Source organism: Phyllostomus discolor, chromosome 2, assembly GCF_004126475.2.
Source record: "Phyllostomus discolor isolate MPI-MPIP mPhyDis1 chromosome 2, mPhyDis1.pri.v3, whole genome shotgun sequence".
In the NCBI taxonomy this organism is placed as follows: domain Eukaryota; kingdom Metazoa; phylum Chordata; class Mammalia; order Chiroptera; family Phyllostomidae; genus Phyllostomus; species Phyllostomus discolor.
Genome location: NC_040904.2, coordinates 116006372 through 116034144, shown reverse-complemented (window position 1 = coordinate 116034144; position 27773 = coordinate 116006372). Strand labels below are relative to the sequence as shown.

General features: G+C 43.6%; 1 protein-coding gene across 2 annotated transcripts; it reads right to left on the bottom strand.

Annotated features, from left to right (window-relative positions):
• Positions 1–570: 570 nt before the first annotated feature.
• LOC114513390 (gap junction alpha-3 protein-like) lies at positions 571–17349 on the bottom strand. Of its 2 annotated transcripts, none has more exons than XM_036018388.1 (3): positions 17036–17349; positions 4053–4151; positions 571–2868 (listed from the first exon to the last, which is right to left on the bottom strand). In XM_036018388.1, the coding sequence occupies exon 3, from the start codon at positions 2862–2864 to the stop codon at positions 1623–1625; it is 1242 nt and encodes a 413-aa protein (XP_035874281.1). In that variant the 5' UTR covers positions 2865–2868; positions 4053–4151; positions 17036–17349; the 3' UTR covers positions 571–1622. The 2 variants fall into 2 exon arrangements, with proteins under 2 accessions (XP_035874281.1, XP_028388493.1); XM_028532692.2 differs by having other exon boundaries at positions 571–2983; positions 17036–17344.
• Between the last annotated feature and the right edge of the window lie 10424 nt (positions 17350–27773).

The following is a 27773-nucleotide window of genomic DNA, read 5'->3' as shown; positions in this document are numbered from 1 at the left end:
GATGTGGTCCATCCAGTCCCAGAGTGAACTGAACGCACTAATGAACTATCTGTTCACATTAATCAGAGGGCAGGAATCAGAGTCTGCTCATCAGGCTGTTAGAGAGTCACAAAAGATTCATCAGAAAATTGAGGAATTCATAAAAAGAAACAGATCAAATAGACAGTGTACAGTGTTTGGCTGAATAAGGGATAACTACAATCAGTGACTGGGGTGAAAAATATGACGAGGACCAGGCTCAGCATCACCACTGCTGGTCCGATCAGACAGACAGCGACTGAGACAGAGCAGCATGTGTGCAGCACAGAAAATGCTGTTGTCTTCCAGCCACACCCACCCACACAAGTGGGTGACAGCCTTCCCTGTCACAGCGGCCATCTGCGTGGATGCCAAATCAGCACGCGCACAAAACCACACATGCACTTACATGGGGAGTGAACCCAGACACTTTTATTTACACTTTAGAAAGCAAACAAGTTGCCCAAACAGAATGGTTACGAAGCAAAACAGACTCATTTGTGCTGTTAGAAAGGTGTAGGTCATGCATTCACCGGTATAAATAATTTTGGGGGCAACAGCAGCTAACTTTTCCCATTCAAAAAGTTGACAATTTCAGGTACATAAAAGTCACTTAAGTTTTTCTCTGCTTTTATTTTATCTGGTACATTGTCTTAGTAATAAGCTGACTCATGCACTCAAAGCATTTCAGGTAAAAGAAATTCAAATCTTTACTAGTAGCAAATGGGAAACGTGAGCACTCCCTCAGTCAGCATCCATGTAACAGTACTAAATTTCTCTCGTTTTTTTCCTGAAAGGGAGAGAGTGGGGAACATAAGCCTATCTGTACAATTCAAAGCAGAAACATATCATTTAAAAACAAACACAAAAGTGGGCCTGCCACGCTTTTATTTCAGTTTCCTCAGCTGTTAAAAGTGATGTCAAGTGTGGCTGCATTTCCACCTGCTTTCTTCCCAGCTGCCTCTGTGCCCTCACCCACGAATCTATGCCTCTGGGGAGCGGCTCATCATTGTCACTTGTCATGCAGCCTGCACTTGCATACTTGCATATCCTGGGCTTCATGTGAAATTTCAGAATCTCCAGCGACACTGCACAGGCTTGCTTTAAGTCTCCTGTTAGTGCAGTCTGGCAAATATCCCAAATTAACTTTGACTCTACGTTACAAGTGTTGAATAGAAGATAGCGCTAAGTGCAGCTGTGGCCTTCTGGGCTGCCCAGAGGCTCTGGAGAGCTCAGGACAGAAAACCTAATGACCCCAAAATGAAGTGACTGCAGACACCTGCCTCTTTATCACCTCAGAAGAGTTCCCCGAGAGACAGAAACACCTGAGAGAGTGGCTGGATTCTGGGCTGTGGGTTGCAGTGAATACCTTCAAAGGCCATCAGCCCCTGCACCCCACTTTCCCCCACCCCCCATAGAAAGCATCAGTGTTCTCCCCACCCCACCAGCATGGAGGACAGCAAGCACTGACACAGAAACCAGACCTCTCTGATGACCTTCCCCCTCCCCTGCTCCAGTGCCCTCTGTCCCTCTAGGCTTTCTACCTGCTCATTTGAAGTGCACTTTGGCTTTGGTGGCTAGAAAAGAGGTCATTATAGAGCTGACTAGATGGCCAAGTCGTTGGGTCTGGCCCGACTGCCACTGGACTTACTGGCCCTGGTTGACTGTCTGGTGTCTGTGGGGGGCAAATGGGGCAGGTGCATCTCCACAGCGGTGGTCACTACCTGTTGCCCCTCATCGGGAATCACTTCTAGTCTGCTCTCTCCCAAGCTGCTGCCGTCCCCATTCTCCAGCTGGACAGACTCCTTGCTGCCTACTCTGTCCTCCTGTGGGAGTGGCTGGGGGCTGCCTGGAGGGGTAAAGGAGGAAGATGTGGACACGGGCAGGGAGACCTTCCTAACAGATGTCTGCTGCTTGGTCTCCTGGTTGGCCCAGTTCTGCTCTGTCATTAGCAGGTGATGGTTACTGTTGTACAATTTGTCAGGGAGGCTCTTCCCTCGTGTCAGGGGTGGGGCTGTCACATTGAAGTCAGTTGCTGGTGGAGGGGAGCCAGGACAGGCTGTGGCCACTTCCTGTCCCAGAGAAAAGGCAGAGTGAGTATAGTAAGGAGGGCACCCCACAGTACCAGTGGTGGGAGTAGGGTGGGAGGGTAGTGGGCTTATATCCTCAGGTTTTATGGCCCCCATCCTTGAATCAGGGGTGTTTGGGCCATAGTGGTTGGTCATGCCCTGTTTAAGCTTCTTCCAGCCCAGATGGTATATCTCCAGTATGTTGAGTAAGAGGGACAGGCAGGCCACAACCAGCATGAAGAGGATGAAGATGGTCTTCTCTGTGGGCCTGGAGATGAAGCAGTCCACCGTGTTGGGGCAGGGCCACCTGTCACAGCGGTAGAGTGGCTTCAGTTGAAAGCCATACAGAAAGTACTGTCCAGCAATGAAGCCCACTTCAAATAGTGTCTTAAAGATGATGTTGAAAACATAGGTCCGAAGCAGGGCCCCGGTGATGTGGACCTTGCCGAGGTCATTCCACAGGGGGTTCTTATCCTCCTGGCTGTGGTCTCTGGGTGAACACTGCCCAGCAGATCTGAGACTCAGGCTGCCTCCCTTTACCTGCTCTTGTTCCTTCCCTTTCTTCTTCTGTTCCATGCGCACAATGTGCAGCACGTGCCCCAGGTAGATGAGGGTGGGCGTGGACACAAAGATGATCTGCAGCACCCAGAAGCGGGTGTGGGAGATGGGGAAGGCCTGGTCATAGCAGACGTTCTCACAGCCTGGCTGCTGGGTGTTGCAGGTGAAGTCTGACTGCTCATCTCCCCATACTTCCTCCGCAGCAGCTCCAAGCACCATAATCCTGAAGATGAATAGGACTGTCAGCCACACCTTGCCAATGACTGTGGAGTGCTCCTGTGCATTCTCCAATAGTCTCCCCAGGAAGCTCCAGTCACCCATTGCTCCACACTGTCAGCCTGTAAGGAAACATGCTTGTTGATAGATATGCAGGTAGGACAAGTGAGTTCAGGTCCAACCACCTGAAGGGGCAGGTGTGGCCATGCATGGGGTTTGGCATGGAGTGTCATTGGGTGCTGTCCTCTCACTTCCCAAAATGGGCTGTGCTGCATAGCTCTCTCCAAAGCCCTATGTGTTTATGCTTGTGAACAAGTCTGCATGCATGTGTACACACATGTATCCATGTGCATGCACACACAGGTAAGTCCTGACACCTGTACATATGTTTATACCAGTGTATATGCATGTGTCTGTGCACACACATGTGTACAGGAGAGTGTTTACCTGTGCATCTACCCACACACACGTAAATGCACATATGCATATGGGCACAGCTGTGTGCGTGCATATAGGTGTATACCTGACTATGTGAGCATGTATGTGTGTTGTGTCAGTATGCATTTGTACATGTACCCATGTGTACCATTGTTGCACTCATGCATTCAAAGTTTGCACACATGTGCACTAATGCATGCACAATGCACTCATATGTGCATGTACACAGGTCATATATTAGTGTGCATGCATGGACACAATGTGTATGTGCACGTTCACACACTTACACATACCTACATGAATGCACACACACGTATTCCCATTTGCATACATGTGAGTGCACATGCATGTATATGTGTATGGTGTGTATACCTATCTCTCTGTGTCTGTATATATCACCCTCTAATGTTCCATGCTGATTTCAACCATGGTGTATGGCACCAATACAATACAGACCTATGTTGTCCTACATAGCATGGATTAAGTGAGACAAACACAGATTACTTAACTGTTCAGAGATGAGGAAACAAGAGCTAAAAAGATAAGTGATCTGCCTATGGGACAGTGACTTCTCCAGGCCTCCTCACTCCTCCCTGAGCTCTTCCAGGCTCCGTCTCTATAGGAGCTCTGTGGCTTCCTGTGCTGTGGGCCATTCCTAATCTTGCCCATCCTCATGTGAAGTTTGAACAGCTTTTTCCCAAGTTGCACCATGCCCATTCCACCTTCATAACTACTGCCTTGTTAATCTGTTACCTCCTCCACTTCTGACTTCCCTTTTGACTTTTTCTCTTTGCAAATGTTGCATAAATGGTTCACTCAGCTCACACGAATTCCCACTGTCCGTGGCTCCATCTGTAAAGTAAAGACATGGTCATACACAGTGAACTGCACTCAGATGGGTGGAAGTAAGACCCCTGGGTCCTCTTTGTGAAGGTGACAGTGCTCCTCGAATACATGGGACCAAGACTACATGGAGTCCTCCATGTCGTCTCTGCTCAAACAGGCCAGATGCTCCAACTGGAAGGAAGGAGAGCACTGCTCCTTTCACAGCCAGTCTGTGTAGTAAGGAAAGTGGGCTAAGCTGTGAGTGTACATACCATTCTCTAGGGGGATAAACAAAACTTGATCATGTTGAACCTTAAAATGCTTAACAATATGACTTTTTAGTAGTTGGTTTAAATGCAAATAAACAAACAAAGCCTTACTCCCGCTGATCTAAAAAAAAATAGGCTATGTTAACCCTCTTTTAGAATAAACTTCCAACTCTTTGTTTTGCTCATTGGAGCTCTGCAGAGAAATCTTAGTCTTCACGTATCTAACCAGCCCCCTTGCCCCATATTGTCACTGCCATCTGCTCTGCTGTCCGTGATCTTAGATGGTAACAAGTTTTCACTGAGAAACCCACTCTCCTGTGAAGGTGTCAGATGTCAGGGAACTGTTCTAGGTTACACTCTTTTTCTTCTCCAAGCTATGGATTCTGACTGCTTCACAAACCCCACAGCCATCCCTCTGGGCTTGTGGGGACACTGTCAACCCAGTCTGTCACAGGGCCCCTAATTCGGCCCTTGGCCCTAGCCTTGCCCTCCACCCTGCTGGATGTCTGCCTCTTGGGCACAGGACCAATGGCATGGCGAGTGTGCATGACCCATGAGGACCTGGGGCAGACCAAACTTCCTGTGGGACCTGAAACTCTACCTCTACACCTTCACAGGTGGTGTGCTTTCCATTTTAAACATGGACACTATCTTGAGATCTGTTGGTGGAGATGGGAAAATTCAGAAGAATAGAGGGCTCTACAGTTGGAGAGGGATTTCACTGAAGAAGGGTGTTAATAGTAAAAGGTGTAGCCAGGGAAGATTGGGATTTGAACTGGGATTAGGAGATGTGGCTTTGAGTAGAGGGGAGGGTGAAGGGAGTGCACTTCAAGAACAGAATGATGTTCTCATGGCAGTGGGAATTTGTGTGATCATTGAAACAGGGCTTTGGGTCAGAAAGCAGTGAATTTAATGGTTGCTTGAGCACGTGGAGCTAGGCTGTGGCCATGTTTGCATACAGTAGGCATTCAGTAAGCCTGGTGGTGCACATGAACCAAAGCACTAGAAAGCCACTAACCCACCTAGGGTAGAGAGATGCTGAAGTGTTGTTCAAGAAAGAAGTCCACAGAGACTCAGGGAGGATGTGGTGACCTCAGAGTGAGTGTTGAGGACTGAGCTGGATGACAGGAGGGCGAATGAGAAAGAAAAAACAGAGAGGAGAAACTCTGAACACAAAAATTAAAGCAGCATTGTAGTGGCTGACCAGAGCCAGGGGTGAGAGAGTACAAATGAAAGACAAGTCTTACATGCCTGAGCCTTGTGAGTGGGAAAGTTATGGGGGATGCTGCAGGTGCGGGGGAGGATTTAAAGAGAAGGGCATTGGGGAGGGGCACTAACTTGAGAATGGAAGAGGAAATGAAGACTTTAGTTTGGTGACTGTGTGGATTAAAAGCAGTGGTGGGAGATTTGAGTGCAAGTGTTCAGCAGGAAGCTGAGATGAGGGGTTGGAAGCAGCTGGGAAGAGGGTCCACAGGGTGGCTCCTCCTCTTCCATGTGAGGACCAAAGTGCAAAGAACAGTTTAGAGACACACGTCACAAAAAATGCAGCACAAAGGAAGAAAAGGATACAGAATCGACTCATTGCCCCTGGGGCCTGTAAAGGTGGCAATGTGTGGTGGGTGCTTTGTGAAGGGCACTTGATCTGACAAGGTGGGTGAAGGCTGGAGACTGAGCAGAGCTGGAGACCAGATACTCTCCCTGCAGACGGTGGAAGGAAGGGACCACCCTCAGGGTGCTCTGATATGTTCTCCCAGGGAGTCCACCATGTTTGTATTCTATTAGATTCTTGGAATTTGTGCCTCGAAACTTGTTTTGTCCTTCACATTTTATTTTCATTATTGCCTCCCCTTTAGTCTTCTTGCAAAGTTCTTTCAGGAAATTTTAGACATAGGAGGAAAATGGTCAGGTAGCTCCTGAATGCTTGCAAAGATGAGACACCTCAGGGCCAGAAGATGCAAGGAAACCTGGAGGGTCTGGGAGGGAGAGAAGTCACCCAGGACCCAGAGAGCCTGCCTCCCCTTCAGACCTCAGAAGGCATATTTATTCCCTTGAAAGCAAGACTGAGAACTGGGGTGGCCTGGAGTTGAGGAGGCCTGTGGGGACTTTGCAGAAGGGACTAATGGTGTCAACATTCTTCTGAGCCTTCCAGAAGGAAGTGAATGAAAAAGAGGCCCTGTGATCTCACAATAAGGAGGGCACGGATTGTCTTCAAGTGACCAGTCAGTAATAAGAGAAGGACAAAACCAAAAGTTTGGGAAGGGGTTAGGAGGCAGTATACTGGTGTAATGGAGGCAAGATTTAGACAGCACTTGCTCAGTGAATCTAGAACTTAAAGAAAGGAGATACCGAACCATTTCCTGAAGTTGATCAAAGTCGGGCACAGGTCCAATGGAGGTGTTTTAGCGATAGAGACAGCTGGAGGTATTTGACATCAGTGCATTGATTCCTGAGGGATGAGGAGGACGGAGGGAGGGTGAGGCTCCTCATCAAGCCTCCGGGTTGAGGGATATTACAGGTGGGAGGTTGAGATGGGAGGTGTGGGACAAAAGTTCTCCAAAGTGTTGTCCTGGATTGGTGGCTCAGTTGCTTGGTACCATCATCCTGTAAACTAAAAGGGTTGTGGGTTTAATGCTTGGGTGGGGCATATACCTGGGTTGTGAGTTTAATCCCCGGTTGGATTGTGTGTGGGAGGCAACTAGTCAATGTTTCTCTCTCACATTCATGTTTCCACCCCTTCTCTGCCTTTCTCAAAAGTCAATAGGGATACCCTTGGGTGAAGATTGAAAACAATAACAAAAAGTGTTCTCCAAAGTGTTGACATAACTACTCTCAGTGAAGTCAAAAGGAAGGTCACATTCTCAGGCAAGGGCAGGACTTGAGACCTGAGAAAAAAGGAAAGTTTGATTGCAAAGGAATAGGGAGGATCAGAAAGGAACTGGATTCCACCTGCATTCCCTTCTGCTGATGCCACATCTGTGACAGGATGCAGCGATGCAGCAGGGACTGAGGGAGGCCTACTATGTGTGAGGTACTGGTGCTGAACAGAACAGAGCCACAGCTGGAGCAATGTAACTCTTGTGAGAAAGACATTCCATGTAAGAGATGACAGATGCTGAAAGTGTCATAGAGAGACAGATAGCTGGGAAGGAGCATAGAGGGAAGTGTAGGGGTCAGATAGGACTGCAGGTCCCCTGAGAGGGTGGTATCTAAATGAAAAGCAAAGCCCCTGATAGGAGGGGAGAGGGGCACACAGAGCCAGGCTCTCAGGAGGAAGAAGACTGGATGGGCTCAGGGGTGGTGAAGATGGGTTAGCTGGAGCAGAGCCAGCCAGGAGGGGGCAGGTGGATAAGCATGTCAGAGAGGCAGGTGTGCAGGCAGACAGATCATAGCAGACAGTGACAACCTAGGCTTTTACTCTAAGTGAGCTGGGAAAGTACGAGAGAGTTTCGAACAGAAGAGTGACATAAGCAACTCCTGTCTTCACGGGACCACTCTGGTTGGCTGTGGTGAAAATGGGGGAGAGGGAGGATGATGGTGAAAACAGAAGGTACAGGGAGGAGGTTGTGCTGTAATCCTGAAAGGTGATGGTAGAAGCAGAGAAAGTGCTGAAAACTGGCCAAGTCTGTAAATATTCTGAAGGTGGGACCAGCAAGAAGTGCTGATAGGTGGGATTTGGGGGTAGGACAAAGAGGAGCTGAGGAGGACGCTGAGGGTTTTGCCCTGAACTGGAAAAAAGGAACTGCCATTTACCAAAATGGGGAGACCAGAGGACATATAGGTTTGGGGGATGGAAATCATGAGTTCAGTTTGGAAATGTTACCTTGGAAATGTCTATCAGACATGCAACTATGGACACTGGTGATAAGCATTGGGAAGTTATCATCTGAGGGATGGGGAGAAGGAAAGGGAGCTGAACAGACCCAGCTCAGGGTCCTCCTGCATCTGGAGGCTGAGCATGGAAGAATGGGTGTGCAGAAGAGCTGCCCTAAGGAAATGTCAGTTTTAGTAAGACTTTGGAGTGGAGTAAGAGCAAAGGTGTGGTCTATGTTATACTGGATTCCCTTTTGTAATAATGTATTGAAACTAAAAGCATTGCTTTTTTTGCCTAACAAATTAGACATACAATGTGGAGCAGGGCTAGGCAAGTTAATTTTGTACCAATGTTTGTGATTACCTGGAACACACTGATTAGAATTTTGAGGGGCACAAGTAGGCTTACTTAGAGTTCCATGTTCATCAAGTGTCTGCTAGGGGTAAGGGTGGGATAAGGGTGGCCCAAATGCGATCTTTTGCCATCTCTCACTTGATATAAATTTACAAGGACATGGTAGTTGGAATTCGTCACAAATATGGTACAATAAAAGGGGGCTTGCTAACTTGTAGTTAACTTTTCAGCCAGTGGAAAGATTCCATTAGCGTCTTTCATCCCTTACCTGTCTATTTCAAGCTGACACACTTAAGGCAGTAATTCCCCAATACCAGGAGACCCAGCCCATGGTGTTATGTCATTTTCACACCTATTCATTATTTTGTACTGACTTTGAAAAAGGAATTAGAATTCAAAATAACCTTGTCAAAATAACAAAAGACCCTTTTTTTCTTCTCTACTCTTGGAGTTGACCCCAACATGGAACTTTGTTTGAGCTACTAAGACCAAAGAGCAAGATGGAAATCAAGCCTTTAGAAGATGGTCCAGAGTCACAGCAAGGTGAAGAAGTTCACTCACACAGAAGAGCATGAAAGGAAAAAAAAACAGAATGTTTGAAATTGCAGATTGAATATCATGTGGCACTTGTTTTCCATCGCCAGAAGAAAAGGACAGAAGTCTCCCCATGACAACATACCACCAGTGGGACACCCAATGGCTGCAGTTCTAGATCCATGTGATACCAGGTCATACACGACTCCCACTGTGATGTTCAAAGTTGTCTCAAGATGGTTTGCCCTATTATTTTTTTCCATGTGAAACTTAGGTACAGCTTGTCAAGTTCCACAAAAATGTTAAACATGATTTGGACTGGAATTGCAATCAGTTTATAGATGAAGCAAAGTGACTTTACAATCAAATTTTCCCACCATTAAGCACTACTGGTGCCCTGATGCAGAGCTTCTGTTCTGCCCTTCAGTGGTGGGGCTAGAGGACACCGCCCTGAAGGTCTCACATACCTTTTGTTACATTTATTCCTAGATATTTTATCATTTTTCTAATTTTTCATTATAAATGGTTCTTATATTACAATTCTTGATTGGTTATCACTGTTACTTAGGAACTTATCTTTATATATTAGTCTTATATCTAGCAACCTGTTAAGAAGCCCTTACTAGTTTTTATGGTTAGGATGGTTCTTTGGGTTTCTGTGGAATACACGCATCATGTCATCTGTTTGTGTCTTCCTTTCCTAATTCAAATTCCTGATATTTCTTTTTCTTGTCTTCTTGTACTGGCCAGGATTTTTAGCATGTGTAGGCTAATTTTTTTTGTACTATTATTGGATTGCACTGTGAAAGTTATTTTTAGCCCCAAAAAGTATAAATTTCCTAAATAAGTTTTTATAAGAATCTCCTATAAGAGAGTTTGGGGACTAATATTATTTTCTGAAGGGGTTTGGAGGAAGACTTGATTACAAATTCAATTTTATTAACTGTTACTGACATGAAGATTTGTTATTTTTTAAGTCTGTTTAGTCAAATTTAGTATGTTATATCTTAAGTCAAACTTTTTTTTAAATTTTATTTTAATCATTGTTCAAGTACAGTTTTCTCCCCCTTACTCCCATTGCAGCTCACCCACCCAACCCTCCCCATTACCCCCCACCCCTAGTTTTTGTCCATGTGTCCTCCAAATTTGTTCCTGTAAACCCTACCCATTCCCCCCTGAAATTCCCTCTTCTCTCCCCTCTGTTAAGTCAAATTTTTAGAAAAGTTTCCATTTCATCTAAGCTTCAAATTTCCTGTCATAAAATTATTCATGGTGTTTTATTATAATTGAAATTGTATTATAATTAGATTTCTTTGGTTCTAGATATTATTTATTTTAGGTTTCTAAACTATTAGCCTTTTTAGAAGTTTATCTTTTATTTCAGATATGCTTAAAAAGAATTAGAGTTTATTTTGTTTTTTCTTCACTGTCTTACATATAGTATATTTATAGTATATACATAAATCTGAAAAAATTCCTATGGATATTTTAAATAGACATAGATTTTAGTATTTTATATATTTTATATTATTATTATTATTATTATAAAATGCACACATACAATTTGAGGGTATCCTTTAACTTAGTACAAAGCTGTATAATTACATAACTTCTCTTCCTTAATTTTAAATGGAAAAATAGATGAGTTTTATTTGCTTAACTTTTCAATAATCTAATATCTAGTAGGAAACACCATTTTCATCCAGAATGAACTATTAGTGAAATTATAAAGCATTAATTTTCCAAGTTCTTTATTAATAATTCTAAAGCACTGCTGGGATTATATAGTTTTATATTATCAGAGACTAAATATCCAGAAACATGAAATAATTTTAAAAAATTTAAATCTACTTATTTTATTTATTAAATAAGAATGTATGGAAAGCACTTATAATAGTGCCTGCCATTCATGTATTATTATTATTATCCTTATATTTTCTTTTTGGTGTGGGGATTTCCATTATTTGTGAGTACCTGAGAACTCATAAGCTCTTACTAAGAGCTAAGGTAAACATAATTACACTTTTCATCTTTAGTTAAAAGAAAGAACTTGCTAGATTTTCCTTTCTGTATAATCTTCAGTGACTCAAAAGCTTAGTGAGAGCTAATTTTATGTTGGAAGTAATTTAAACAACTGTTTTAGCTTAAAAACAAATGTCTTCAATGTTTTATATTCAAGATAGGTAAAATGAAAAATACACATAACTTTCTATTCACACTATTTCTTCTTGAAATATTTGAATAAAATAATCATTCCCTCTAGAAATTCATATTAAATCATCTTTTTCACAATTACTGTTTTAATATTAATCAAGAAAATTAGCAGCCAGGCTAGCTTCAGTTCTGCTGACAGGAAAATGTAGATAATCTGGAGTGTAATTGAACACATGACTGTCTTCCAAGGCTATTCACGCCACTCTGGGCTTCCTTTCTGACAACTCACATATCTTCCCTGCTCCATTACTCTGACAACTCTCAAGTTTCTTCTGTCAATCAGTAAATTAATAAGATTTTTAAATGACATCTTTGAAAGACCTACAAATGCCATTAGAATTTTTCACTTATTCAAACATTTTATTTAAACATTTCAGTAATGTGTTCACTTTCATGTACTTTAATATTAGTCTTCAAAGTTTTAATAAGTGAATAATTTTAAAAAGTCAATACCCTTGAATTAAAAATGAATTTACCAGTACATAACTTTCTGAAGGGTGTCTTGGGGTAAGGGTAAATTTCAATAAAGAAGATTATAGGGGCACTTTGGTGTGCCACTGCTCTGAGCAGGATCTAGTTACATCAGCAACGCAAGTAAGCCAGTCTGAAGAATATGCCATGCCCTGACTTTATAACCACAGCATGGCCAGTTAAAAGGTACTTTCTCTATATAAATCCAAATTACACTCTTCAGGAATCTTACCAATCCCCCATAGGAAAAATATGGAATCATAGCAGTTTAGAGCTAGGAGACCCTCAGTAGTAGTCTAGTTTATCCTCCTCATTTTACAGACTGAGAAATGGAGTCCAGAGAGGGTATGACGATTTTCTAAGGTTATGTAGCCCTCAGTTCTGAAGCGGGCCCAGTGCAACTTCCCTGTTCATGTGCCTGTATGGGATTATATACTAGGTTGACTATTAAGATTATAACAGTTACCTTTTGACTTATATCTCTCTAGCATGCATTAAAACATATTTGGAAACATAGATTGAAGTATGTTTTAAGCTTTTGACTTTTGTTCCAGTCCAGAGTGTTTAAAGTTGTTAAATATTAGTCATATGGTAACAGCAGTCCAGTTGTTTCATGATATAAATTGGAATTGCTATTTTAAAGCAAACTTAGACATTGTTTTTACTCTTGCTTGGTGAGCAAAACCTCACAGCCTTAAAATTATGGTATTTTATTACTCTATTTATATTACTGACACAAATCATATCTGTCAAAATGTTTTCTGTGTTTGCAGACCTAACAATTTCTATAGTATATAGAATAGTATATAATTTGAATTGTCTTATTCAACTCTACTTCTACTAGTATATAACCAGAAATCTCTTCCAAGTTCTATGATAAAAGATTCATTTTAAAGCTAATAGGAAATGAAGTGTCAAGAATAAAAGAGCAATAATTCATGAAGATAATCAAGTGGTCTCAATGAAAAACATTAAGTGATTTTTACATTTAGCATCATTCTTTTGTTAACAGCAAATTTAAAGAAAACCACTATTTCTTCAGATTAAAGAAAATAGAAGACTGAAGAAACAGCTGACATCAATGGTCACTAAGTCATACTTTTGAAGATACAGAAATTTTACAGAGCAAGCAGTAGAGTACTAACTAGTACTCATGATGAAGAATTTTCCACCACTATATAAATGAAAATTTTCCATCACTATATAAATAATATAGATTATAAATTTAATCTATATTAAGATTAAATTTTATCACTGTTTTATTGAAATAAAAAATACTGTTTTTAGAGACACATGTATGTTGTATAAGGTTACATGTATTGGACATTTTTCTTCTTCAATTAAGGAAACATTAATCAAACACCTATATGTCTGAGGCACTGAGGATACCAAAAGAATTAAGTCCTTACTCTCAGGAGGTTAATTCAAAATCTATGGAAGAGGCAGATTTGTAAAAAAAAAACTAATCAAAATATAATATAACAAATGCTACATAGTGTTGATAATGGTCATGATCCAGTGGAGGGGGAAGCAGGGAGATACTGTACAATAATCAAGATGGACCCAGGGTTTCTGTACAGGGTCAAGTGCTTCTCAAAGGCCATTCCACCATTTAGAATGTTCTGATAATATTTTAGCCCATTCCACAAACTATGTATTTACTAATGTATTATGTGCAATACTGAAGTAAAATCCCCAAAAATGTATATCCTATTTAATATCTGTTGGGTACATTTCATACATTTCAAGTAACAATAACATCAGAAAGACTAATTATCAGTTAAATTCTTTACATGCATGAGATTTTAAAAAGTGGCTGTGATAAGTACAGAGAATTAATTTTGTTTCAAATGTATAGTGTAAAACTTATTTTAGTTAAGAAAATGAACACCAGGATAATTTGGACTTCTGGCCAAAATGGAGGCATAGGTAGATACACTTTGCTCCCTCATACAACAAAAAGAAGGACAATAACAAATTTAAAAACAAAAAATAACCAGAACTGCCAGAAAATAGAACTGTATGGAAGTCTGACAACCAAGGAGTTAAAGAAGAAACATTCATTCAGATTGGTAGGAGGGGCAGAGATGGGCAGCTGGGCATGGAGAGGATGCTTGGTAAGGTGGGGGGGTGGAGGACCAGGGCAGGCAAGGTGGTGACTGGTGGACTGGGTGGTCCCACATTTGCATGCAGATAAACTGGTAGGAACAACTGGGGAATGAGACAGACTGCACAACCCGGGGTTTCAGAGCAGGGAAATAAAGCCTCAAAACCTCTGGCTGTAAAAGCCTGTAGGGGCTGCAGCAGCAGGAGAAACTCCCAGGCTCACAGGGGAGTTTGTTGGAGACACCCAGAGAGTCCTAGAATATACACAAAACCACCCACCTGGGAATCAGTACCAGAAGGGCTTAATTTTCTTGTGGGTGGCAGGGCAAGTGACTGAAAGCTGGCTGAGGAAGCGGCATTGTCTCTGTTGGACCCCTCCCCCACATACAGCACCACAAAGCAGCCCCTTGGGTTGCCTTGCTTGCCCTGGCAAATTCCTAAGGCTCCACCCCTTATAATGTTACAGGTGAAGACAAAAAATATAGCCCAAATGAAAGAACAGATCAAAGTTCCAAAAATAGAATTAAGCAACGAAGAGCCAACCTATCAGATGCAGAGTTCAAAAACACTGGTGATCAGATGCTCACAGAATTGGTGAACTATGGTCATGAAAATAGAGGAAAAAGTGAAGGCTATGCAAAGTGAAATAAAGAAAATGTACAGGACACCAATGGTAAAGGGAAGGAAGTTGGTACTCAAGTCAACAATATGGAGCAGAAGGAAGAAATTAACATTCAACCAGAACAGAATGAAGAAACAATAATACAAAAAAAAAAAAAAGAGGAGAGGCTTAGGAACCTCTGGGACAACTTTAAGCGTTCCAACATCTGAATCATAGGGGTGCCAGAAGGAGAAGAGGAAGAGCAAGAAATTGAACACTTATTTGCAAAAATATTGAAGGAGAACTTCCTCAATCTGGCAAAGGAAATAGACGTCCAGGAAGTCCAGGAAGCTCAGAGAGTCCCAAAGAAGTTGGAGCCAAGGATACACACAGCAAGGCACATCATAATTACATTACCCAAGATTAAAAAGAAGGAGAGAATCTTAAAAGCAGCAAGAGGAAAGGAGAAATTTACCTAGCAAGGACTTCCTATAAGACTATCAGCTGATTTCTCAAAAGAAATCTTGCAGGTAAGAAGGGGCTGGAAAGAAGTATTTGAAGTCATGAAAGGCAAGGACCTACATCCAAGATTACTCTATCCAGTAAGGCTATCATTTACAATGGAAGGGCAGATAAAGTGCTCCCAGATAAGGTCAAGTTAAAGGAGTTCATCATCACCAAGCCCTTATTATATGAAATGTTAAAGGGACTTAACTAAGAAAAAGAAGATGATCAAAACTATGAACAATACAATGACAACAAACTCACAACTATCAACAACTGAATCTAAAAAGACAAACAAAAATAAAAACAAACTAAGCAAACAACTAGAACAGGAACAGAATCACAGAAACGGAGATCACATGGAGGGTTATCAGCAGGGAGGTAGAGGGGGATAAAGGTGGGGAAGAGGTAGAGGGAATAAGAAGCATAATTGGTAGGTAGGAAATAGATGGGGAGGTTAAGAATAGTATGTGAAATGGAGAAGTTGAAGAACTTATATGTGTGACCCATGCACATGAACTAAGGGGGGCAATGCTGGTGGGAGGGAGGGGTGCAGGGTGGAGGAGAATAAAGGAGAGAAAAAAATGGGACAACTGTAATAGCATAATCAACAAAATATATTAAAAAATGAACAGCAATATTGTAATAAGTATACATGGTGTGAAATAGGTAACTATATTTATTGGGATGACCACATAATAAGTTATATAAATGTCTGATAACCTGAAACTAATATAATATTGTACAACTATAATTGAAAATAAAAAATATTAAGAAAGAAAACACCTCTTAGAATATAACATTAAGGAAATTGGGTCAAAATTCACTTTCTCATGGGGAAATCATGAAATTTTGTTACATGCTGTTATGGCAGCTTAGAGCCACTTAACCTTTGCTGGTTGACCTACACAGCACAGTCCACTGGTGCTAATGGCACAGCCTCTGTGAGTTACTTCACAGGAACACGTGCATCCCTCTCCATGGATGCTCACCTCAACATGAACTAAACTGCTGCACCCATAAAATATGGGCCAAAGGAGCTGATGTGTACTTTGAACACACCAAGCTTTGGGATTAATCCCCCTTTTCCTCTTAACCTTTTAATGTCTGTTTTGTAATGTTTCTCACAGCACATGGATGGATGGCCAGGGCAGTGACTCACATGTCATGTCACCGTCACTCAGAATTCTTGGGTCTAGGAGACCAATGCATAATCCACATCTCAATTGTTTGCATAGAACCATTTTTAATGGCATATTTTGGTGGTATCTTGATAAAACAAAACCCAGGAACTACACTTGTCTCTAGAGCCCAGGTCATGAGTACTCATGGCTGGGAGCTCTGCATCCTAGGTCGAATTCTTTCCACACAGCACAGACAGCAAAGCAAGTCCCTGCATGTCCCTATTGCGTACTTTCAGGTCAGCCCCTGAAAGAAGGGATGGCTGTGGAGTCAGGTAAGCATTTTTCCACTCTTGTACTTAAAGGCACAGTAACGAGCACATAGGTCAAGAATCACTCCTAGCACTCAACAGCTAAAGGGAATCTTTAGAAAAAGAAGTTTTGAAACATTCCTTAAAGGGAAGTAGGAGGCAGCATCATTCCTAACAAAACCAAGAAGCTGTGCAGAGGGCCTGGTGCTGCTGGACCAGCCTGGGGTGTCCCTCCCTTCATCCCTGGGCTCTGTGTCCTCCTGAGCCTCCAGGGTTTACAGTCCTTGGAGCCCACAGACAAGAAGTTCTAGAGCTCATCTTGCTCCCCACCCACAGGGGAGGGCACTACCAAAAATGTATTTCACCTCAGCCTGGGCCCACCCTCCAAAAATCCTTTTTCTCAACTGAGAACCAGGCTCTGCAGGGACCTCCAGCATCACAGGAACCTCAATCACCGCAAAGGGACCTCAGGAAGTCTCTGAACCTCGCTCTCCAGTCCTGTTGCACCCACAACTTCCAAAGACTCCCAACAGAAATCTCAGAGGCCAGTTTCCACTGAGCTGACCAGGTCCCGGGTCTCGGGTCCTGGGTCCCGCCTGTGTCTCCCAAGCCTACCCTCTCTGCTGGCCGCTCTGGACGGGAGACTTTCTCTGTCTGCTCGCTGCGGCTTCAGGCGAGCGCCCAGAGCCAGGGTCCGGCCTCTCAGCCCCGACGGCTATCCCAGAGGACGCCGAGCGCCGCTCCCGGTCCCGCCCGTAGCAGCGCCACGCCCCAGCCCCCAAGCGTCCACCCCAGTTCACAGGGGTGGCGCCAGGAAACAGCTTGCCCCAGTGCGGGCCACACCCCGCGACCATCTCTTCCCGTCTCTCGTTCTGGCTCCCCTTTTAAGCACCCCTCGCCGGGAAATCCACATCTTCTCATCCAACCCGCTCCCATATCCACACCCTCACCTACATCCCTACTCTGGCCTGCCTCTCAGCCTGCATCACCCATCCCTAGCCCCTTCAACCCTGTGCCCTGTTCTGGACCAGCCCCAGCCTCATACCCCACCCCCACCACCTTCTCACTTGGCGGGGCTCCCGGACCTTGGTGGCTGCTGTCGCCTGACAGTGGAGGGGAGGCGCGAGGGCACTAACGAGAGGGCACAGCAGGAGTGGTCAGCCCGTGGTGCGGGACGGGGGTGGGGGTAGGGGTGGGGGAGGGTGGTGAGCTGGGGACACGGCCTGGGGACTTTAAATAGCGCAGCCAACCTGGCCCCCTCAACCACCCTCACCCGGACCACGGCCAGAGAGGCCCTTGTGCTTTTCAGAAGTTGTTCCCATGTGTTTGAGACCTGGTCCCGCTGAGGGGACAGAGAGGGTCCCCGCGGTCATTCAATTCCCATGGATCCTGGTGACCATGCAGGGGCCTAACCTGCTGGCTTTCCAATGGAGGTTTAACGTCTGTCTTCTTTCCTCCTCAGTGTTGACATCCCACCACTTGAAAGAGAAGCTGCGACACAGGCCAAGAGCAAGGAAGGAGCCGCTGTGACTGTGCCAGTTCGGCTGGTGCTCGGCTCAGGCTGGTCTGCATTGTGTTGCCCCCCAGAGTCCAGCACGGGCCTGGCCTGCAGGCGTCTTTCAAAGTTATTAGGGGACTTAACTTCACTGGCCATTCTGAAAGCTGGAAATGAGCTTCCATGGGCTGCTGCCTCCATCAGGGCTGAGATCTGTCCCGATTAGCAGTCTGCCTGCCCTGGAGAATTTACCTGCCCACGTGTCACAAGGAGAAAGAAAACCACGAGTCCACAGGCACATCTGGAATCTCTTCCCCTTCCCCTTGTGGAACTCGGAAGTGTATGTGTGTAGTAGGTGGTGTTTTGCTGACTATGTTTTTTTTTTTTTTTTAATTGAGATATTACTTGAGAAGATTTTCAATTTTTTTAATTCTCACTGAGAAGTGTGAGTAGTTTCTATTTATTTTTTTGATCACAAAGGAATCAAAGTTCATAGTACTTGCAGTTTCTTTACCAGTATTGCTATTCCTGAAGTAATAAATGGAAACAGAATATTACCATTATTTTTAACTTTCATTAAAATATAGTTAAAATGATTTGCTTTAAGTAGTAAATACAGAAGCATATAGTCAAAAGTGGGAGTCCCATTTCTCAGCCCTGCTCTGAAGTGTCAGTATGAACGCCCAGGTGTCTATCCTTTCAGTCTTTTCTATTCCATTGAAAGAGTTTCTTGGGGGCAAGGGGGGGAGGGAGAGCAGTTAGAAGCAAAAAGCTAAACCATGAAAAATGGAAGGCTTTTTGCCAGGAAAAGACTGTAGACTAGTGGTTAGTTTGGCCTCTTCTACTTTGAAAAGCTGAAAGGGATGCGTGCCACTTGGTCATAGGGACTGGGTGACCAGTTTCTCAGATCCACTGTCTGGATAGGAATCCACAGTGACAAGGAGCTACTCACTGCTGCCACCTGCTGTCATGAAGGGTCACTGCAGGGCACTGCCTCCTTTCAGGTCCCTGGAGCTCCCTCAGGATGGCAGGGCCCAGACAGCACCAACCTCCTTAGGACCTCCTGCACCAGCACAGACACACACCCCCCTCTGTAAATCCTCACTGTTTCCATTGCTCTGGAGTTTGTATTTCCAATTTGTAGCCATCTAGCCATTATTGACTTATTGGGTAACCATGAAAATGAAAAACAAAAACACACATAAACCTACACTACTTCCCCTCAGTTGTACATGAGCAATATTAGCAAACTCCTACAATCCCATGGCTATAGTGAGTGGCTTGTCACAAGGTTCTTAGGTAGGTTTTTCCTCAGGTTTCTTTAAGTACTCTGTCACCTGGATTTTGGAACCTCACCATCTAGGCCTATAACTGCCAGTGTCTGATGATTTCTTAGTCATCACTCATCTGTGAGGGTATCACTTACTTTAAAAAGCATTTTAAGTCATCATCTCATTATTAACACAACAACACTTTAAAGATTCAGCGTTATTTGGCTTTGCTTTAGTGAAATCACCTAATATATTCCATTCAAAATTTTCAGTCTCCTTATTTATGGTGGTATCTACTTTTCCAAACTAAAAATACAGGTATAGGCCAATTTTGAACAACAATAACTCAAGAAAGCATGACTCTTTACATTTGCCCTGCTTTTTGCAGAAGAGAGAGATTCCTATTTGAACAGGTATTTGCACACCTGTGTTTGCAGCACTGTTCACAATAGCCTAAAGGTGGAAACAACCCAAGTGTCCGTCCACAGATGAATGGCTCAGCAAAACGTGGTCTGTATGTGCAATGGAATACTATTCAGCCACAAAAAGTTAGGAAATCATGCCATGTGCTACAACATAGATGAATCTTGAAGACGTCATACTCAGTGAAATAAGCCAAAACCATCAGATTCATAGAGACAGAAAGCAGATGGTTGTGTGCCAGGGCAGGGATATGGGTTATGGAGAATTAGCATTTAATGGGTACAGAGGTTCAGTATGTGAAAATGAGAAAGTTCTGGCAGTGATAATGATTGAACAATATGTGAATATACTTGGAAATGTACATTTAAAATTAGTTAACATGATAAACTTAATGTTACATATATTTTACCATAATTTTTGAGTGAAAAAATTTCTTTTCTCATCATTGAAAGATGCTGACTGGTCACAAACATGTTAAAAGTATTCTGGACTCAAGCATACATCAAACACTGTTAATGTCTCCATCCTCTTTTATTACAGCTATAATGCACCAAAGTAAATCCCTGGGCCTATATATATTGGCCATAAACAGTAAACTAATCGAGCAGGTCTGAGCACACAGCTGTCTTTCCCTGCCCCATGAGAAAGAGTCATGTTCAAGTCTGGTCAAGCCATTTAGGGAAGTAGTACCAGGAAATCAGTCTTCCTGGCACACAAGACCCATTTGAAGGCAGAAAGATGGTGACAGCTGGCAGTCGGTCGCTGTATGTATATGGAAGCACTTCTCGGCTGAGTGAGGCCCGAGAGCGTCCAGAGGAAGCTAGCTTTTCTTTTGAGTAGCAGGGACATAGGGACAGGGACACAGTTTCCCACAGGAGCCGCTCTCCCAGGGCTCCCTTTCCCGAGTGCTGTGGCTCCTTCCTTCTCTGCAGTTCCCTCTCCTCCCCTCCTCCTTCAAATCCCCTTCTTCCCCTGGGTAGGACACCTCCCCTGCTGCCAGCTCTCAGGTTTGCCGAGAAGATTCAGAATTTCCTGAGCTGACCTCGCATGGCACAAACTATTCACTGTGGAATGAATACTAAAACAGTGTCTACTTTAGTTTCTTTCATGAGAATCAGGATTCTCAAGATAAAAGATCCCAAAGCATGTTTTTCTTAAAAACAAAAACATGAAAAACCACTCAGACCTATTTTCAGAGAAGCAGAGCTCTGCCTCCAGAAATCTGGGGTGGCAGCCTCTGAGCCCTCTTAAAATTGATAGTGTGATCCAACCAGAGGATGCATTTAAAGCCTGGGATGGATAAAAGGATACATAGATCTTCTGTCATTAGCTATGTCATTAACGATGCCACTGCCCAGACTGGTATTGCCCCTTGGGAAAACTACAGAGGTTATTATCAAGCTACAATTTAAAAATATATCATTAACATCAATACTAATATCTACTCATTTTTCCCTTTATTTTTATTGTTGATACTATTCCAGATGTCCCTATTTTTACCACCTTTGCATCCTCCACCCAGCTCCCAACCCCCTTTCCTTCTGGCCATTACCACACTCTTGTCTGTGGGTCATGCATATATGCTCGTTGGCTAATTCTTTCACCCAGTCCCCCTCTCACAGCTCAGTCATGTATCCATGCCTCCATTTCTTTTTCATTCCTTAGATTTCACATATAAGTGAGATCATATGGTATTTGTCTTTCTTAACCTTCTTTATAACTCTTACCCAGCACCTTTACCTCTGAGAGCTCATATAAGTCTTACTCAACACTTTGATTTTGCTGGAATTATTTCAGGTTCACAGATAAAGAAATTAAGCTCAGAGACATTAACAGACTTGCCCCACAGTTATTTTTGTTATTATACACCTTATAATAATAACCAACATTGCATAACTTTGTAAGTATCCAGGCTAATTTTAAAAGATATCAATATGAGACAGTGTTTGGCAGAGTAGCTGGCACAGAGGTGGCCTCAGTAGATTCTATTGTCCCTTCTCCAAGCACATCCTGTCATCTCTACAAGGCTATTAAAACAGGAGTGATCTTCCTTAAGTCACAGATGAGCAAACTAGGCTTAAAAGACCCAGAAGGCTCCATCAAAGTGATACAGCTAACCATTGAAGTGATACAGCTAACAAGTAGCCACATCAGGGTTTGAAAGACCTCAGCCTTTTGTGAGGTTGAAATGCATAATTCAATTTGAATATATACCCAAGAGAACTTTCATGTAACAGGTTAATTATTTTAAACTTCCCTAGTAGTTCAATAACTGGCATTCACATAAGTACACTCTCTGTTTTTAAAAATGTTGCAGGACCAGTGACTTTAACTAGAGCTCGTTTGAGAGGGAAGTATTTTCCAAAAACCTCCCCATTGCAGGGTCAAGACATGTGTTTGAATATGAAATGCTTATGCCAAGACAAATAGAAGGAAGATGATCTTCTACCAGGGCAGGGAGGGGTCCTGTGTTGTGAGCTCTGCAAAAAGGAGACCGAGCTGTGCTTCTTAAATCCCCCTGGCATCTGGGGTGCGCCCTCACTTTCCATCTCAGGCTGGTGATTCACCACATGGATGGGAGGCCTGAATTAATGGAGATAATGGGTGTTGGAGGAAGTGGCAGTGACTCAGCAAGTGTTTTTCCTTCATTGAGTCAGTCCCAATACAGCCAAGACCGGATGGACTGGTAAAAGGGAGTGGGTCCTCGTCCTCGACCACCAGAGAAGAAGCAGACCAGTCCCCAGTGAGGAAGGAATGACAGGTTGCTGCCTTGAACGTGACATAGAAGTGACTGGGGAAGCTAAGGTGACCGTGCCCAGGCCCTGGGCAGATGGCAGGCATAAGATGCTCCAACCCCTGCAGACAGAGATCAGCCACTAGGCCCTGACCTGCAGGGCTGGACAAGACAACCAGGCTCCAGGCCATGCGGATCTGAGAAAGAGGCCAGGCTAGAGGCCGTGAGGAACTCTCTGGAAACCCGAACCTCTCGTCAACAACATTTTGGTTGTGGTCTCAGGAGGCAGCAGAGCACCCCGGGCCCACATCCTAGCAGCCGGAGAATGGGAGATGCAGGCATCTCCAACCCTAAGTTCTGGAAAGGATTATTCCTACTTCCTTCCCGTTTGCTTGCTCAACCCCATCCTGGGTGGTAACAGGTGCCAATTCTCCATGAAATGCCTAAAACAAGGTGAGGAAGACAAGGGTGCTGCTGGGGAAAGCTTACATTCAGATAAAAAGTGAGACAGCGATTCTCACACAGCAGAAGACAGTCCAGGTGGGCCTTGCTGCTGCACTCATGTTCCCACCAGGGTGCTCCTGCCTGAGTGGGACCTCAAGGTGCTCCTTGCTCCTCCCTTCCTCCCTCTGTCCTTTCCTCCTTATTGCTCCCCTCCTGGCCTCTCCTTCATTCCCCCTTTCCATGAGAGGACAGATCTCACTCACCTATGAGTTTGGAAGATGGTACTGGCCCGAGAGGCTGAGTGCCCTCTGGTCCCTCCGGTGTGGCTCTGGCCTGCCCTGTTCCGGGGGTGGGGGGGGGTCCATTGATTGGTCAGGCTGCATCGCTGCGGTAGAGGTCAGCAGGCAGTGAGCAGGCAGCTAATCCATCAATTTTGGAAAGAGGCATCAAAAGCCACTTTATCTTGCCTCTATAAAGCTAACATATGATTTCCATCTGCCCATCCTATATCTTCTCATTTTGTTCTGAACTTTGGAGGAAGCCCCCACGGAGCCCTAGTAAAGACCTATGATTAAGTGCAAGTTTGTGAAAACCCAGTGACTGTTGGATCTGTGTCCACAGAACAAAGGCAGGAGTGGTTTACTCTGCCTCAGGCAGTTGGGGTGAAGACATTCCAACAAAGCCTGGACACAGCCTGGCTGAGAAGAAATAGAACTTCACTAGGCAGAGGTGGGACAGTGAGGCATGCTGGACCAGAGTGACAGCATGAGCTGAGTGACTCTCCCAGTGTGCCATGTGAGTGCCTTCTGGAACTCGGTGCCAGACAGACCCTCTTCATGGGCCATGGGTCCTTCCTTCATGGGGACCATATACCCTCTCATCAAGACTTCCCTCAAAGATCCTCTTACTTCCCACACCCTTGCCCAGAACCAGGGCTAACCCTCTCTAGCTGAAGTCTATAGCCACCCTCTTCTGTTACCCACTATGGCCATGAAGGACCCCCTAGGTTTTCCTCATTGTCTTTATTCATCCAAGCTCGAGTCCCATCATTTCTGGAAGACTCTGAGTCTTCCTGTCCAGTTGACCCTGACCATCACCTCAGGAGGATCCAGTGTGGTTGGATGATCTCCCCGATGTCACAGGAAGTAGATGTCTCATGACCTCTGCCCGCCCTCATGGGTCACGGTCACAGTAGAGTGTGCTCCCTCTGCTGCTGCCCAGAGGCTCCTCTCTGTTTAGCACTTGCTCTGTTCAGGGGATTCCTGGCCAAAGAGTCATGGATACACACACTGCATTCTTTCAATCTTCAAAGCAAAGAATAGGTCAGTTTTCAAAGCCACTGTGAGAAGCTGAGTTTCTAAGACAAAGAATCAAGCTCAGAGCTTTTTAGGAAACTCCTTTTATTTCCTAAGTCAGATATGTAGCATCTGGGAGAGTCAAGTTCAAAGAGACAGAAGGTGTCATGGTGGCCACCAGGGGCTGGGGAAGTGGGAGTTGGGGGGTGACCCTCCTGATTTCTCAGCCCTTTAATGGTCACCCTCTCAGAGGTCCCCAGAGCCACCTCCACAACCCACTCTGGAGGCTGGTCAGTAAGGGTCGGTGCAAGCCAAGTGCTAGGGACACTGTCAGGTCAGTGGTGTGTGCTCTTCTCTGGCTCATTCCTGACAGTACTGTCTCTCTGTCACCATTTCCATCTCTGGGGTTGAGACAGGGGAACATTCTTCAGTCTCTTATGGAGACATTCCACTGATGAGGTTTGTAGCTCTTGTCAGCACCTGAAAGAAAGCATGGGACCTGTTCCATCCCTTGGGATTACTTACACAGGGTCCCCTGGGAATGCAATGGCCTACTCTGGGCCATGTTAGTTTCTCCCAATAGCACTGCACCTTGCGCACTGTCCTCAAATGCTGATGTCCCCACAGGGCCCAGAGCTCAGTCCACGTGACTTCACCGCTGCCACTCACTTAGATCTCCTCACCCACCTCGGAGACTCTCAGTCTCCCTGCCTGTGCCCTTCCCAGCTTCACCCTTTCCCACCCAGACCTCATGGCCAGCTCCTCAATCCCTGGCTTCACTGGCCTTCAGACATACCTCACACACGATCTCCAGTGCTGGTTAGCTCACCTGGGTTCTCTCTTCATCTGCACCTGCCAGGGAAAAGTGCCCATCTTTGCGTGTCACCTGCAGTCCAAACTGGGACTGCCAGTCTGTTCTGTTATCCAAGGTTTTGCACATCTGGTCCAAGTCCACAATGCCAAATTTGCCTTTTATTCCTTCCCTAGTGAAATCCTCCAGGCAAGCCCAAATGATCTCTTCCTGGACCTGTGCACACATCCCATTATCTTTTTAAAAATTATGATAAAATATACCTAAGATAAAATTTACATTTTTAAATGCCTGTTTCAGTGGTATTATATACATTTATATTGTTGTACCATCATTGCCTCTGTCCATCTCCAGACCTCTTTTCCTCTTGCAAAACTGAAATTGTCCTCATTAAAGACTAACTCCAAATTCGTCCTCCCCAGCCTCTGGCAACCACCATTATACATTTACAAGAAATGTCTCTATGAGTTTGATTACTCTCAGCACTTCATATAAGTGGAATCATACAGTTCCTGTACTTTGTGACTGGCATATTTCACTGAGAATAATGTCCTCGAAGTTCACCCATGCTGTAGCATATGTCAGAATTTCCTTCCTTTTTTTTCTTTTAGTTTTATTTTGTATTGGTTTCAGGTGTACAGCATAGTGGTTAGACAATCAGATATTTTACATAGTGTTCCCCTTGATATTTCCAGTACTCAATTAGCACCATACATAGTTATCACATTATTATTGACTATATTCCTTATGACCTACTCACATTCCTGTGACTATTTTGTAAATACCAATTTGTGCTTTTTAATTCTTTGCCTTCTTTCATCCAGTCCTCCAAACCCCTTCCCCTCTGGCAACCATGAACTCATTCTCTGTGTCTATCAGTCTGTTTCAATTGTGTTTATTTATTTTGTTCTTTAGATTCCACATATAAATGGAATCATATGGTATTTTTCTTTCTCTAACTGATTTATTTCGCTGAGCATATCACCCTCTAGGTCCATGCATGCTGTTGCAAATGGTAAGGTTTTATTCTTTTTATGGCTGAGTAATATTCCATTGTATATATATGTACCACCACTTTTTATCCATTAGCCTATTGATAGGCACTTGGGTTGCTTCCATATCTTGGCTATGTAAATAGTGTCAAAATGAACATAGCTGTGCATATATCCTTTCAAATTAGTGTTTTGAGTTTCTTCGGATAAATCCCTAGAAGTGGAAATGCTGGGTTGCAAGGCAGATCTATTTTTGATTTTTTGAGGAAACTCCATAATGTTTTTCACAGTGGCTGCACCAGTCTACATTCCCACCAACATCCTAGCCCACACTTGTCTTATGTGGACTTATTGATAATAGCCATTCTAAGAATTTCTTTTCTTTTTTAAATTATATTTTATTGATTATTCTATTACAGTTGTTCCAATTTTTCCCCTTTTGCTCCCCTCCACCCAGCACCCACCCATTCCCTCAGGCAATCCCCACACCATCGCATGGATTATGTGCATAAGTTCTTTCACTATTCCATTTCCTATACTCTACTTTACATCCCCATAGCTATTCTATAGTTACCTATTTGTACTTCTTAATCCCCTCATCTCTCCCCCAACCCCTATACCATCTGGCCAACATCAAAATGCTCTCTATATCCATGATTCTTCTCTGTTCTTGTTTGCTTAGTTTGTGTTTTATATTCAATTGTTGGTAGATATGTATTTATTGTCATTTTATTGTTCATAGATTTCAACTTCTTTTTCTTAGATAAGTCCCTCTAATATTTCATATAGTAATGCTTTGGTGATGATGAACTCCTTTAGTTTTTTCTTATCTGGGAAACTCTTTTTCTGCCCCTTGATTCTAAATGATATCTTTGCTGGGTAGAGCAATCTTGGCTGTAGGCCTGCTTTTTATGACTTTGAGTATTTCTTTCTTTTTTTTTTTTTTTTAATTTCAATCATTGTTCAAGTACAGTTTTCTGCCCCCTACTCCCGTTTCAGCCCCTCCACGACTTTGAGTATTTCTTGCAAATCCCTTATAGCCTGCAAAGTTTCTTTTGAGAAATCAGCTGACAGTCTTATGGGGACTCTCCAGTAGGTAACTAACTTCTTTACGCTTGCTGCTTTTAAGATTCTTTCTTTATCTTTAACCTTTGGCATTTTAATTATGATGTGTGTGGGAGTGGGCTTTTTTGCATCCATCTTGTTTGGGACTCTGTGCTTCCTGGACTTGCATGTCTATTTCCTTCACCAACTTATGGAAATTTTCTTCCATTATTTGTCCAAATAGATTTCCAATTTCTTGCTCTTTCTATTCTCATTCTGGCATACCTATGATGCAAATGTTGGAATGCTTGAAGTTGTCCCAGAGGCTTCTTATACTATCACCATTTTTAAATTATTTTTTTCTTCTTGTCATTCTGTGTGGTTGTTTTTTGGTTCCTTATGTTCCAAATCATTGATGTGATTCTTGGTTTCATCCACTTTACTGTTGATTCCCTGTAAATTGTTCTTTATTTCAATTAGTGTTTCCTTCATTTCTGACTGGAGTTTTTAAAGCTATTGAGGTCCTCACTAAGTTCCTTGAGCATCCTTATAACCAGCTTTTTGAACTCTTCATCTGATGGATTGCTTATCTCCATTTCGTTTAGCTGTTTTTCTGGAGTTTTGATCTGTTTCTTCACTTGGGCCATGTTTCTTTTCCTTTTTCTCCTAATTTTGTCAACCTCCTTGTATTTGTTTCTATGTATTAGGTAGAGCTGCTATGACTCTGTGTCTTGGTAGCTTGGCCTAATGTAGTAGGTGTCCGGTAGGATCCAGTGGCACAGCTTCCCTATCACCCAAGCTGGGTACTTGAGGTGCATCCTTCATGTGGGCTGAGCACATCCCC

Excerpts from the sequence above, each read along its gene's own strand:
- LOC114513390 (XM_028532692.2), bottom strand. The coding sequence starts at position 2,966 with ATGGGTGACTGGAGCTTCCTGGGGAGACTATTGGAGAATGCACAGGAG.